This window comes from Sitophilus oryzae, unplaced genomic scaffold (assembly GCF_002938485.1).
Source record: "Sitophilus oryzae breed Bouriz unplaced genomic scaffold, Soryzae_2.0 scaffold_813_pilon_pilon, whole genome shotgun sequence".
NCBI lineage: Eukaryota > Metazoa > Arthropoda > Insecta > Coleoptera > Curculionidae > Sitophilus > Sitophilus oryzae.
The window spans coordinates 1,819,451-1,831,943 of record NW_022147432.1 but is presented as its reverse complement, the minus strand read 5'-3'; the positions used below and the strand labels follow the sequence as shown (position 1 = coordinate 1,831,943).

The 12,493-nt window shown below is 32.0% G+C and overlaps 1 protein-coding gene across 3 annotated transcripts in view; it reads right to left on the bottom strand.

Moving 5' to 3' along the window:
• The window catches only part of LOC115889302 (paired box protein Pax-6-like), a 178,325-nt gene that overhangs the window by 73,888 nt on the left and 91,944 nt on the right, over positions 1-12,493 (bottom strand). For all 3 annotated transcript variants that reach the window (XM_030909257.1, XM_030909258.1, XM_030909259.1), the window contains one exon: positions 145-373. In XM_030909257.1, coding sequence (XP_030765117.1) covers positions 145-373 — 229 coding nt within the window. The remainder of the gene's footprint in view (positions 1-144; positions 374-12,493) is intronic.

Sequence of the window (12,493 nt, the reverse complement as noted above, 5' to 3'; positions counted from 1 at the left end):
TTAGGTCATTTATAACCCAAATAACTCATTTTGAGTGAAACTACCATACCTTTTGGTATGGTCGGCTAAAAATACTTATATAGAATGTATAACACTGAATAACATTTATTACCATTTACCATAATATTTAAATGTGTGACTCACCTTTCTTGTTAGTGTCATCTGAGAGAATGGTAGGAGGTGGACTAAGCGGTTGTAATGGAAATGTATTCCCTGCAGAATACCATGGTGTTGGTCTCCAATTGGGTTGGTTTCCGTTGAGCAACCGCAACTTGTCGTAGACACTGTCGTTGGCTGTTGTAGAAGGCGGGTTCTGAGAAGACTGCTCTTTTTGAGCTGCTAGATTGCGAAGTACCCTGTTGATAGAAGATACCTGAAAAAAGAATTTGGTATTCTTAGTAAAGGTTTATTTAATTTCTGAGCTTATTTAAAATATAAAAAACAAAAAATTTACAATACTATCAATTATAAAGTGGAATAATATTTAACATAAAATTGTGCAATATTCCAGAGCGATCAGACATTACTTATTTTCACAAGGATGAAACCTTAGGCTCTCAGTAGTGTTCTCAAGTGCTTTCAATACCGGCGTGTTTGTGGGGTTTTCCCTGTGAAACCTTGGCAGATACCAGGTGAGAAAGATAACTAAAAGAAATAAATGACCTTTACTTATTTTTACATATGTAATTAAGACAGCTATTATAAAGTTATATTTAATCAGTCAGACAGATTGTAATGACCAAACATTCTCTAAACACCAAAATTATTTAGCCGTGACTATGAGCGCGGGAGAACTACGCGTTTCCGACTAAAGTATTTAGTCGTATCTCTATTTAAATCTCTATTAAAATATCTATTTAAAGTATCTCTATTTAAATAAGATGAGTTTTTTAATTAAAGTAATAATTAATAATTATTAAAGTAATTAATTTATTGCATATAAACTACTAAAAACAATTATCGCATATTTTCTAAAAAACAATATTAATTTGAAAAACAAGACACCTTGAATTCTCTGACTTACGTTTTTAAATAGTTTGGATACTGTAAAAGGAAATATTGGAAAATAAGCCTGGGGGTGACATAGGCAATTCTTAGTCGCAGATCTGTAAGCAATATAATTCTTATGGAGCCGTGCTCACGTGCAATCAAATAGTCGGCCGATGGGCGCTATACGTATGTATTGTTTTCACTTTTACAACTAAATCTTATTTAAATAGAGAAACAAAAATATTAAATCGAAAACAGTAAGTATTTTTAACGTTACAAGTTACATCTTTTCGCAACAGACGAACCGGTCGAGATCGCGCGACGCTACGTGGTTACCAGTTCGAGTTACTACTGTTCATGACCGATAAAATCGCGACCCTAGGAGCGCGACGGCTGACTTTATTCGCAAATTATAAATAATTTATAGTTTTGTCGTTATTACGATCGTCGTTCTTCAGTAACAGGTTCCTGATTCGTTGTGGAGCGCGACACGACGTTACAAGAAAATATCGCTCCAAAATCGCGTTACTCAAATACCGACATATCACTACTTCTTACTTCTCTTTGTTATTCAGAAAAACGTGTAAGGAACACGCTAAATTAAACGAAAAAAAAATGTGATTACGAAATATAAGACAGTAGACAGGTCTGCAACTTGAGCACCTTTTAGAGTGGCCTACGGCTGAGACAGATTCCAAAACCATGGTTATATACTCTGTTTTTTTTCTCAGGTAAGTTTTCGACAGACGATAACAGAAGAAAACCAGATGACGTCTCATACCAATCTATTTATTTTACTAAAAAAAGTTTCTAATATTTTTTAAGTTAACTATGGATGGGTTTAAATATAAATCCGTTATACGTCGTCTCTTGTTGTTTTTAACCAGTTTTATTATATTTTGAGGCTTGTCAAAGTCTTGCCAAATTATAGGTTATAATTTTGTGTCAACTTATGTCAAATATCTGTGTTTTGGAAGATGATGCATTTTGATTCGTGTTATTACGTGTGTTTTGTGTCTTTTGAAGTAAAGTGGAGGAAAAATCGAGGGAAAATTAACTGTAGACCCAGAGTACAGGGTGGGTCAAATTCGACGCTCTTAAATGAAAACACCCTTTTCTATAAGAGATAGAAAAAAACTAATATCGGTGTCTGGAGCTGAATTTTTGTCAAAAACATGATGGTGAAAACCGCATATCAATATCTCTTACCTTTTCGGAGTTACGGGGTGTTTTTCAAAAATATGCATTTTTAACAAATCGCTGTAAGTTTTTTGCTATGGAAAATTCTGTATTTTTATTAAAACATTTCCAAATCACCTTTTTACGTAGAATTTAATGCTTTAAGTATAATTTTTTTAAAATTAATAATTTAAGAATTATCAACAGAAAATTTGATTTTTTATATGGAACACCCTGTATATTTTTAATGTATTGAAAATAATTTAAAATTACCTTTCCAAAAATATGACACACTTGATATTTTGCTCGATTCCTCTTCGAGATATAGAATTATAAAAATTCGCCGGCTTAAAATAAGTAGGATTGGAACGGCACCGGCTGTAATGCCAAATAATTTTAGCTGTGAGCATCAATTAAAACAAAAATAATATTTGCTATGAGAGATGCAGAATTTTATAACAATTTAAAATATATTTAACCAACAGCAACACATTTAAACTATAATATCTAATAACAATAAAAATAAATAGCAAACCAAGACATGAGATTTTGCTACAGGTGTTCGACATATAGACCGTCTTCTGTTATGGACAGACGGGGCCGTTTTTGAACATTTCTCGCGGAATTCATTAACTCAGTAAGGGTGAAAGATATCCCCTCATAACTGCTAAGTATTTCTAATTCTTGTCTAGATTATACGGAAGAATAAGAAACCTTTATTTTTCCGCAAATATATCCGTAGGATTAGATCAATGGGCACTAAGTCAGGCGGCCTCAACGGCCAACGGCTGGGATCTTGGTTAGCTACTCAATTATTCTTGAAATTGGCTACAAAAATTTGCTGACAACTTCAGCGTTCTGAGGCGGTGCGTCGTCTTGCTGGAAAAATATGTTTTCGAGTTCCATTAAGGGCATCATTAATAAGGGGTCCAAAGCCTACTAGTTAAAAGTAGCCAACTTTTAAAAATTCTGTATTTGGAAGGGGATTATAACAAAATATCAAGTGTGCTATATTTTTGGATAGGTAATTTTAAATTCTTTTCAGTTAATTAAAATATAGAGGGTGTCCCAAATAAAATATGAATTTTTCAGTTGATAACTCTTAAATTATTAATTTAAAAAAATTATACTTAAACCATTAAATCCTACGAAAAAGGGTGCTTTGGAAATGTTTTCATGGAAATACAAAATTTTCCATAGCAAAAAAGTTACAGCGATTTGTTAAAAATGCACATTTTTGAAAAACACCCTGTAACTCCGAAACGGTAACAGATATTGATGTGCGGTTTTCACCATCATGTTTTTTTATAAAAATTGAGCTCCAGACACCGATATTAGTTTTCGTCTATCTCCTATAGAAAAAGGTGTTTCCATTTAAAAGCGTCGAATTTGATCCACCCTGTACAGTTTATAGTTAATACTCACTGCCCAGGCAGAAAGTCTTATACACCAATAAAGTTACCATCAATAAAGTTTGTATACCATCTCGTCGTAAATAAGTGCATCTTTTATATGGTACAATAATCGTACTAAACATATACTAAAAACTGAAGTAGCTGTAAAATATCGACATCACACGATATGTAAATAATGGATTTTAGTACTGCAGAAAAATCATGTCAAAAGGTTGTAATTAATTAACCTTTAAGGTATAAAATTTGGTAAGTGTTATTATTAATAAAATAATTTATTTTATTTATGTTGTTTTATTTATTCCTGTAGAATATTACAAATTTGTATTTGTACATAAGTTATATTGATAAATATAATAATAAATGGAGAAAGTTTCTTGAAGCTTGAAAGTAAGAAATAGTCCTTTTTTTTATCTTTTTTTGGTATGTGGTGTTTTGTTCTTGTTTGTTTTGTATTAACACATACCGTTTTTTTTAAATAAAATAACTCGATTACATTTTTTCAGTTTTATACATTTTTTTCACAATATTTTAAAGTAATAACTTATCAGTGAAATTTCTTTGTAAAATAAAATAAAATAAACTACTTTGAAATGAAAATGACAGACACATCTATGACTGTCAATGATCTTGTCGTTGGACAGACTATAATATGACGATCATCATAATATATATGATGATCGTCAACGTCTAAAAATAGAAAAGGCACCAAAACAATACAATATACTGAAAGTAAGTACGTAACAAATAAGATGAACATACACTGACCTAATAATTGGCAACATTTTTTTGGAAAGTTTTAAAGTGCACGTCTCTGACTTAAGGATCTTAAAGAAAGAACGAGGAGCTTAAATACGCCGTTATCGGTCCCCAAAAAGCAGGAGGCAGTTCCTGTTTTTAACGATCTTCGTCTCAAAAGACACCCTTAAAGGACGCCACTACCCTTTTTTCCGCTCCGTTTTCGACGCGTTCCGACGCCCGACGCCGGCAATTCCCCAGTATCAGTTTTTCACTATCGCTTTCCGTGGAAAATCGTTTCCATTTTCGGCAGGCGGCGTTTGCGCAGCGCCACACACCGGACCCTAATTCAATTAAAACTGCCTACCAGAGGCGCGACGAATTCAGATTACCTACTCACATCTTTTCTGATTTGTTTAAAATTAAATATATATATATATATATATATATGAAGAGTTATATATATATATATATATATATATATATATATATATATATATATATATATATATATATATATATACCGTGTTAGCGGCGTTTAATAAATTATTGCAAATTATTGCATTCTAAACAAATTTTTATCAAGAAGGTTCGTTGTCAAGAGCGGGAACCGGTGGGAAAATGAGATCGGTTGCCCCGGGCAGAGCTCAGTCTTGCCTTGACTACGGTGTCGCCTTAAGTATTTGATCCAATTTTTATCATATAGTTTTATTTGAATATATAATTTTTAACAAAGTTTTGTAAAGCCATGAGGAGTTTCTCAAAATTCACAATAAAAAAATATTTTCATCAAAAATATCTTTGGATTACATTAAAAATAATAACACCATTATTAAAATTTCAAAATTATTTATAATGCTAAGTTATTGTAAAATTATCATAAATTCTATTAGAAATACACGTCTTAAAAACTACTGTTGTTAAAAATAATGATAGGACTGAAAAGGAAATAAAGAAACTTAGACACACTTACAGCATAAAATAAATACAATGACGATGGATAATGTGAGATGGATATCAATCTGGCTGCTTTTTAAATTTATGTTTAATTATTATTTATTAATAATTCAGTGGAATTAAAGATTATATCCATTATACAGACCTGGTCATTCTATTACTGTGTATAGGATTTTAACGTGTAAGACAGTGATGTAAACAGCTTAATGGCAAATCAAATGTATTAAAAAAGAGAAAAGTTGGTTGCAGTGGTGGGTACATTTCTTCTGAGCAGTATTTTTAAGTTAACTATGGATGGGTTTAAATATAAATCCGTTATTCAATTTTTATCAAAAATATTTATTGATGGATCAGTAGCAGAGAAGTAATAAAAAGCTGTTTATGAATAATCTAGAAATGGTATTTGAACATCATATTATAATCAAATTGAATTGACAATAGATTAATTTATAAGCTTATCCAGAAAATTGACAATAGCTATTAAAACATGACACATGGCAATTAATTTTAATTCCAAATTAAAATCGATAAGAGTTCTCATCATAATAGTAATATAGATATATTTCAAAGAACTTTACTTAAAATTAACTTTTTTAATTTTGTACTAGTTTATGGCACTTGGTGTTATAACTTAACAAAATAATATCAATCATTAAATAAAGCATAAACGAACCAATAAATAAACAAAAAGGTTAATTTATTTAATAAAACGTACAACGTACGGCTTTGGATGCCGATTGTCGTGTGTATGAAGAATACAGTCAACGTATGTTCAGTACAATACGATATGCTGAAAGAGAAAAGTCTATAAAATACGGGAGAAAAATGAGAAGTTTATTACCTATCCACTTAATCCGGATCGGTCGACAATAGAATTTGTGATATTTACAACATTATGTAATTAATTGATTATCTGTCCTATTATGTAACTGAGGATGTACGTAACTACGTAATAGAGCATATTTTTGGTTAGTTTATTTAACGAAGCGTACACACGGCTTTGGTTGCTGATTCTCGTGTGTCACCGTGTTCAGTACAATACGATATGCTGATGCTCTATTACGTAGACACGTACATCCCTAGTTGCATAATAAGACAGATAATCTATTAATTACATAACGTACTAAAAGCGCAAATTCTGTTATCGAACGCTGTAATCAGTATAAAATTATGTATTAAATAATTATGGAGGTGCATATGAAACATTAAACGATTCATCATTGTGATATAACACACATAATTTAACAAAAAGATCAATCATTTAATGTGTCTCACTTCACACTGTCTCACTCCATTATTATTTAATACTGATTAGAATGGTCGACAATAGTATTTGCACTATTTACTACATTATGTAATTAATTGATTATCTGTCTCATTATGTAACTGTGGATGTACGTGACTACGTAATACAGCATATTTTTTGTTAGTTTATTTAATGATATAACCGATAATGTACACACGGCTTTGGGTGCCGATTGTCGTGCACAGAGTCTATAAACTCTGTGATTGTGTAAATGAACAAAGAGAAAAGAGCAAGAATTTTCCCAAGCGCATGAAGTTGAGCTCCGGATTAAGTGGATAGGTAATAATTTTCTCTCCCCGACTTACAAGATTGCCATAGCGATTCACTTCTAGATATGTAGGTAAATGACGACTAAAATAAACGACCCAAGATTTTCTCTTGCCGATCAGTATTATCGTAGTCTTAAAGAAATTAGAATAAAATAAACTATGTTAAAAATGTTCATGTATACTACTGAAATGAAGATAATATATCTAAGCTAAATGTAATATATTACAGTTGTAGTAAAATGAGTAAATAATTATCGAAAATCCAGATCCAACCCTAGATGCAACATTTTTATGAAACGTCTACTTATGCGGTTTGAAATTTTGATGCAAAATCCGGCAATACTGCTCAGAAGAAATGTACCCACCCATACCCAACCAACTTTTTTCTCTTTTTAATACATTTGATTTGCCATTAAGCTGTTTACATCACTGTCTTACACGTTAAAATCCTATACACAGTAATAGAATGACCAGGTCTGTATAACGGATATAATCTTTAATTCCACTGAATTATTAATAAATAATAATTAAACATAAAATTTAAAAAACATCAGATTGATATCCCATCTCACATTATCCATCGTCATTGTATTTATTTATGCTGTAAGTGTGTCTAAGTTTCTTTTATTTCCTTTTCCAAGTCTATCATTATTTTTTAACAACAGTAGTTTTTAAGACGTGTATTTCTAATAGAATTTATGATAATTTTTACAATAACTTAGCATTATAAATAGTACATTGCGGAAATTTTAATAATGGTGTTATTATTTTTAATGTAATCCAAAGATATTTTTGATGAAAATATTTTTTTATTGTGAATTTTGAGAAACTCCTCATGGCTTTGCAAAACTTTGTTAAAAATTATATATTCAAATAAAACTATATGATAAAAATTTGGATCAAATACTTAAGGCGACACTTTAAGTAAGGCGACATTTTTTAATAAGGCGACATTTTCCCACCGGTTCCCGCTCTTGACAACGAACCTTCTTGATAAAAATTTGTTTAGAATGCAATAATTTATTAAACGCCGCTAACATATATTAGTAATTTCATCTTTTGGAAACCCAAAACTGCCTTAAGTAAGGTTTTTTATAAGTGAATTTTGTTCAATATCAATGTGGTCTGAAAATGTTAAATTATTTTTAGGTACATTAATGACTGAATCTTAAGATTCTTTTCGCCTTCATATACATGTCCAACACAAATACTGTACTGACTCCCAGCTAACTGTCTATATTTTCCAAACCTACTTTCAAGAGGATCAGTTTGCAAGTTCTCTAGTAAAACATACCTCATATTTTACTCATTAAAACAATATTTTATTACTTCAAGCTCAACCTGTTACTCAACTGAAATTAAAATAACTTTAATATTGAACACAGATAAAAGTTAGAAATTTTTTATTTTCATCGCATTTTAAAAAATTTAGTAAATAACAAGCATGACTAATAATTTGATCAGTATTACTATTTACTATTAGCTTTGTAAAACTAGTGAATCTATCAATTTCATTAATTTCATTTATAATAAATCTTTCAAATGGTGTTTTTCGTTCATTTACCTGAACTGTAATATTTTGGCCATAAAAATAGATTTCTAATTTCAGATCTAAATATCCTATGTATTTAATAATTAAAAAAAGCCGGATTTTTCATCTGTATATGTGATAAACCAAAGTATACTTTCCTTATCAAAATGGTGATCACACATCCTGCTGTATTTTGTCACCATAAATTCATCACGATGAGCTTGGAGCCACTATTTCTGAATATTCCTATCATTAGGAAAGCAAAAAACGTGGTTTTTGAGGTTAGGCCGTAATTTACAGCGCGGCACGGAACATTATAAGGCATTATACCTTTTAAATTGTATAATTGCACACACTTATAATCACTATATAGTTTAAACACCTCTTTTTACAGATTTATAACTTTTTTCACCCTTCTATTATCGATTATAATTACTACTTACCACGTCCGCACACCTACCGATAAATCGATGACTGTCAACTGCGGCAGTACCACCCCGCTCTTCACCGCTCCGCGCTACGACAGGAGCCGCCGCACGGCGCCGTGGGGTGTAAAATATCGAGAAAATAATAATTTAATATATACTATAAAAAATATCTATTTTTTTATTGTTTTTTTCTCATATTATACACTATTGTGAACTTAAAATATTCCTTTATTAAATTTGATTGATAAAAAGTGATAGATAAACATGTATTCACTGGTACGTCTGTTTGCCGTCTTCATTAAAACTATTTTTATATAGATACTATAATATTTTTAAAAACTCGGAACAAGACATTTTAAAACTTCGAAATATATCTGGTGATGATCAACGCTGCTAAATAGAGTTGGGCTTCCAGTTGGTGACGTCACGAGATTTTTACGTCACAGCTGTCCGGCCTTGTTATTACGGTGGTTACGATTTGGGTGGGACCAAATTTTCTTTCTCTTTCTTTTGACGTGTTTGACAGATAGACTACCTATATAACTGGTCAACTTATGAAGTGGTCCTATAAACATGGTATACACTGCTCATAATTTGAAGTGGAATTAAGTATAGATAATATTTTTTGGAATATAATGATATAATTAATAAGAATCTCATAAAATATCTTACAGTTAATAAATAATTAAAAAAATTATTTAGGAAAATTAATTCTTTGCCTGATGCGTAGGTACTTGAAATAGAGTATACAGGCCCAGTAATGGATCTCTAGGCATAGGAATTACATGCATTGGAATGAAACGCCTATAAAAAGTCTATGCTTAAACAGAGATGGACAACAACTTCCCCGTTTCCACGTCCACTACGACTGTTTACTTAGACAAACTCCAATAAGATAACAAATTTTGGAAATTCCGCCACCTCCCATCACTCATGATACCCATCCCCCTGCCCTTTATTTATCGCCATTATTTTATTTCCCTTCCCGCGCCACCTCAATTCGCTATTCCCTCTCCCGTCAGTTCATCACAGAGTTGTCAGGTCTACCAGTTTCGTCTGTAAGCTACCGATCTACCGATTTAAAGAAAAATCTAACGATATGTTCAACTGCGTCCTTAGTTTTTACAATGAAAGCACTTTTAAAAAGCTGACTTATTTGACTAAAAATTAAGCGACTGCCGTGTTGGAATCTGTATAATCTGACTTTATTATTGTTTCATTAAATTTTATTTAGTAATAACACGCATACATGTCATCGTTCTGTCTAGTTGCAGAGTTACAACGATATTCCTAAAAATCCTTATTACTCTTTATTAGGCGCGGTATTGGCGACATACCCGAAGAAGTTGATATCTTTTGAAAAGATTTTGTTTCATTCATCTACTAAAGTTGAACCCATATTTTCCCCAAAAAAATGTAAACAAAAAACAAAATTTAAGTTAAGAAACAACCTAAATTCGGACAAATATTTTAGTGATTTTCCTGTCAAAAAAATATATTAATATGAAAAAAGAGTTGTGAGTTGCTACAGCTTTCCCATTGAAATGAAATTAATTTTAGATATCACTGATAAAAATTTGTACAAAGGTAAAGAGTGACTGCTACATTAATTTGTGACTGCTATCTATACTTGTTATAGTTTTATATGTTTTATTAATATATTAATCTCGATATTAATATTATTTAATTCAATATTTTTTTTAATATCAATATATATAATATACCTAGCTATTTCTAATTCTTGTTATATTTATTATATTTGTATTTTATTTGAGTGATCTATTATTACGACATATAGGAATGCTAATTTTGGACTTAAATATTATATTTTATTTTGTTTCTGTACTGATTTTTGTTGAAGATCTACCGAGAATTTTGTTCTCGTATGGAATTATAATCTAACAAACCCGGCAACCCTGTTCGGCTATTCGTTTATAAAGTTTTTTTGGGCTAATTCCTTTGTCACCGCCGCCGCCGACCGACGGTGTCGGGGCGACTACTAGGAAGATCGTACAGTATTGCCATTTCATAGAATTGCACTTGCTATTTCAGAAATGATTTCAAAGTTTTACATGTTACTTTTCATTTTAGAAAGAAGTTATGTGCCTAGAGAAAACATTCTTAAAATTGTTTCGTACTTTATTTAATGTTTCATTAAGCAGGCAAGATAATGGGGTTAGAAGATTTGGGATTTGGGATAAGCCAACATAATTTCGATTTAATAGAATGGCAACACTGTCCGTCCTGTTTCTATTTTTTCGATGCTATTCTATTAATAGGCGGTGGCCCCCACACAAGCGTCTTAAAGACCCGCCCGGCGCCCTCTCTCGCAGAGGCTCTCTCGTCGTATCACTTCTATGATCACTTCCCCTATAGGATGGTAGGGAAAAGACACTTTATCCGTCTCCGTTGCACTGCAGTGTATTTTGCAGCCTTACCATCTTTTTTATCGCATTGAAAACCTCTTATTGCTAATGTTCCTTTGCCAGCAGTGTATAGAGATACTTGATAAATGGCAACAGTGACAACTTCCCTTCTTCATATGACAGATAGACTATCTATTTCGCGCATCCGCAAAAATATTGAAAACCGGACTGTCGCTACTCGTCGATTTACGTACTCTGGTTCCACACCGTCTTCGATATGCTTTCGCTAACCGGATTAGGGAAAATAAGTGTTTTATGCGTTGACCGCAGAACGATTGGTGTTTCCATCGTACAGCACTTGAGACGTAAAGGGAAATCAAATCAGCCTTGTCACGAATTCGCCCATTAGGTTGCGTATCTTATTTCCTTATGCTATCTCTTTCTTACATCACCGTTTTAAATTGTTTAAAAATTTATTTGTGACGTTTGAAAAAATAGCATGTTCTATTCGGAGTAAAAAATGGCTTCTTGTAATGTATCAAACGTAAACTTTCGCCACAAAATGTATAATTTTTACTCCTAATAAAAAGAATATCCTACAGTATTATCAAAAAAAAAATAGCGTCAAAGAATGGGCTGTGTCAGTCATGGATTGCCAATCAATGGTATTTCAACCAAATACAACCAAAATAAATTACAACCACAGTTACAACCTTCTTGTAATTCAAGACCAAGTAAGCGCCTAATAAAATCATTGATTGCCATTCCTCATCCGTTTTTGACACCGTAATTTTTTCGACCGTATTGTATTATTTCAATATATAAAGCGGGTATGGTTGCTAGGCACCAAACCCAATATTTTCGGTCAAAAAACCAAACTCAATATTATCAGTAGCAAACATACTTGTAACTGAGCCACGGTCGACCACTAACTATTGAGAAGGTAATTAATAAAACAACCGACTTTCCTATAAGTGCCAAACTACTTTAGAAAAGCCAATATTTTCTAAATAGTGTATCCGCATTCAACAAAAAAATTTGAATTATAGAAAGTAAAAAGGGAGGTTTAGGAAAATGCTAAATGCGAGAGAAAAACAAATGTAAGGGATGGAAAACTGGAAAAACCAGACAGAGGATAAGAGGGGAAAGGAGGGCAGAAACGAGCGAGGGGCCGTTTTAAAGTTGATTTGTTTCGCTCCACTGGCTGCGAGATGCTCCAATCAATGCGTCGGTGTGGGGCCAGCGTGGAAGATAATCATAACTAGGGCTGGGATGCGTAAAAAATTAAATATATTTATTACGGTGGCAAATTTTTTT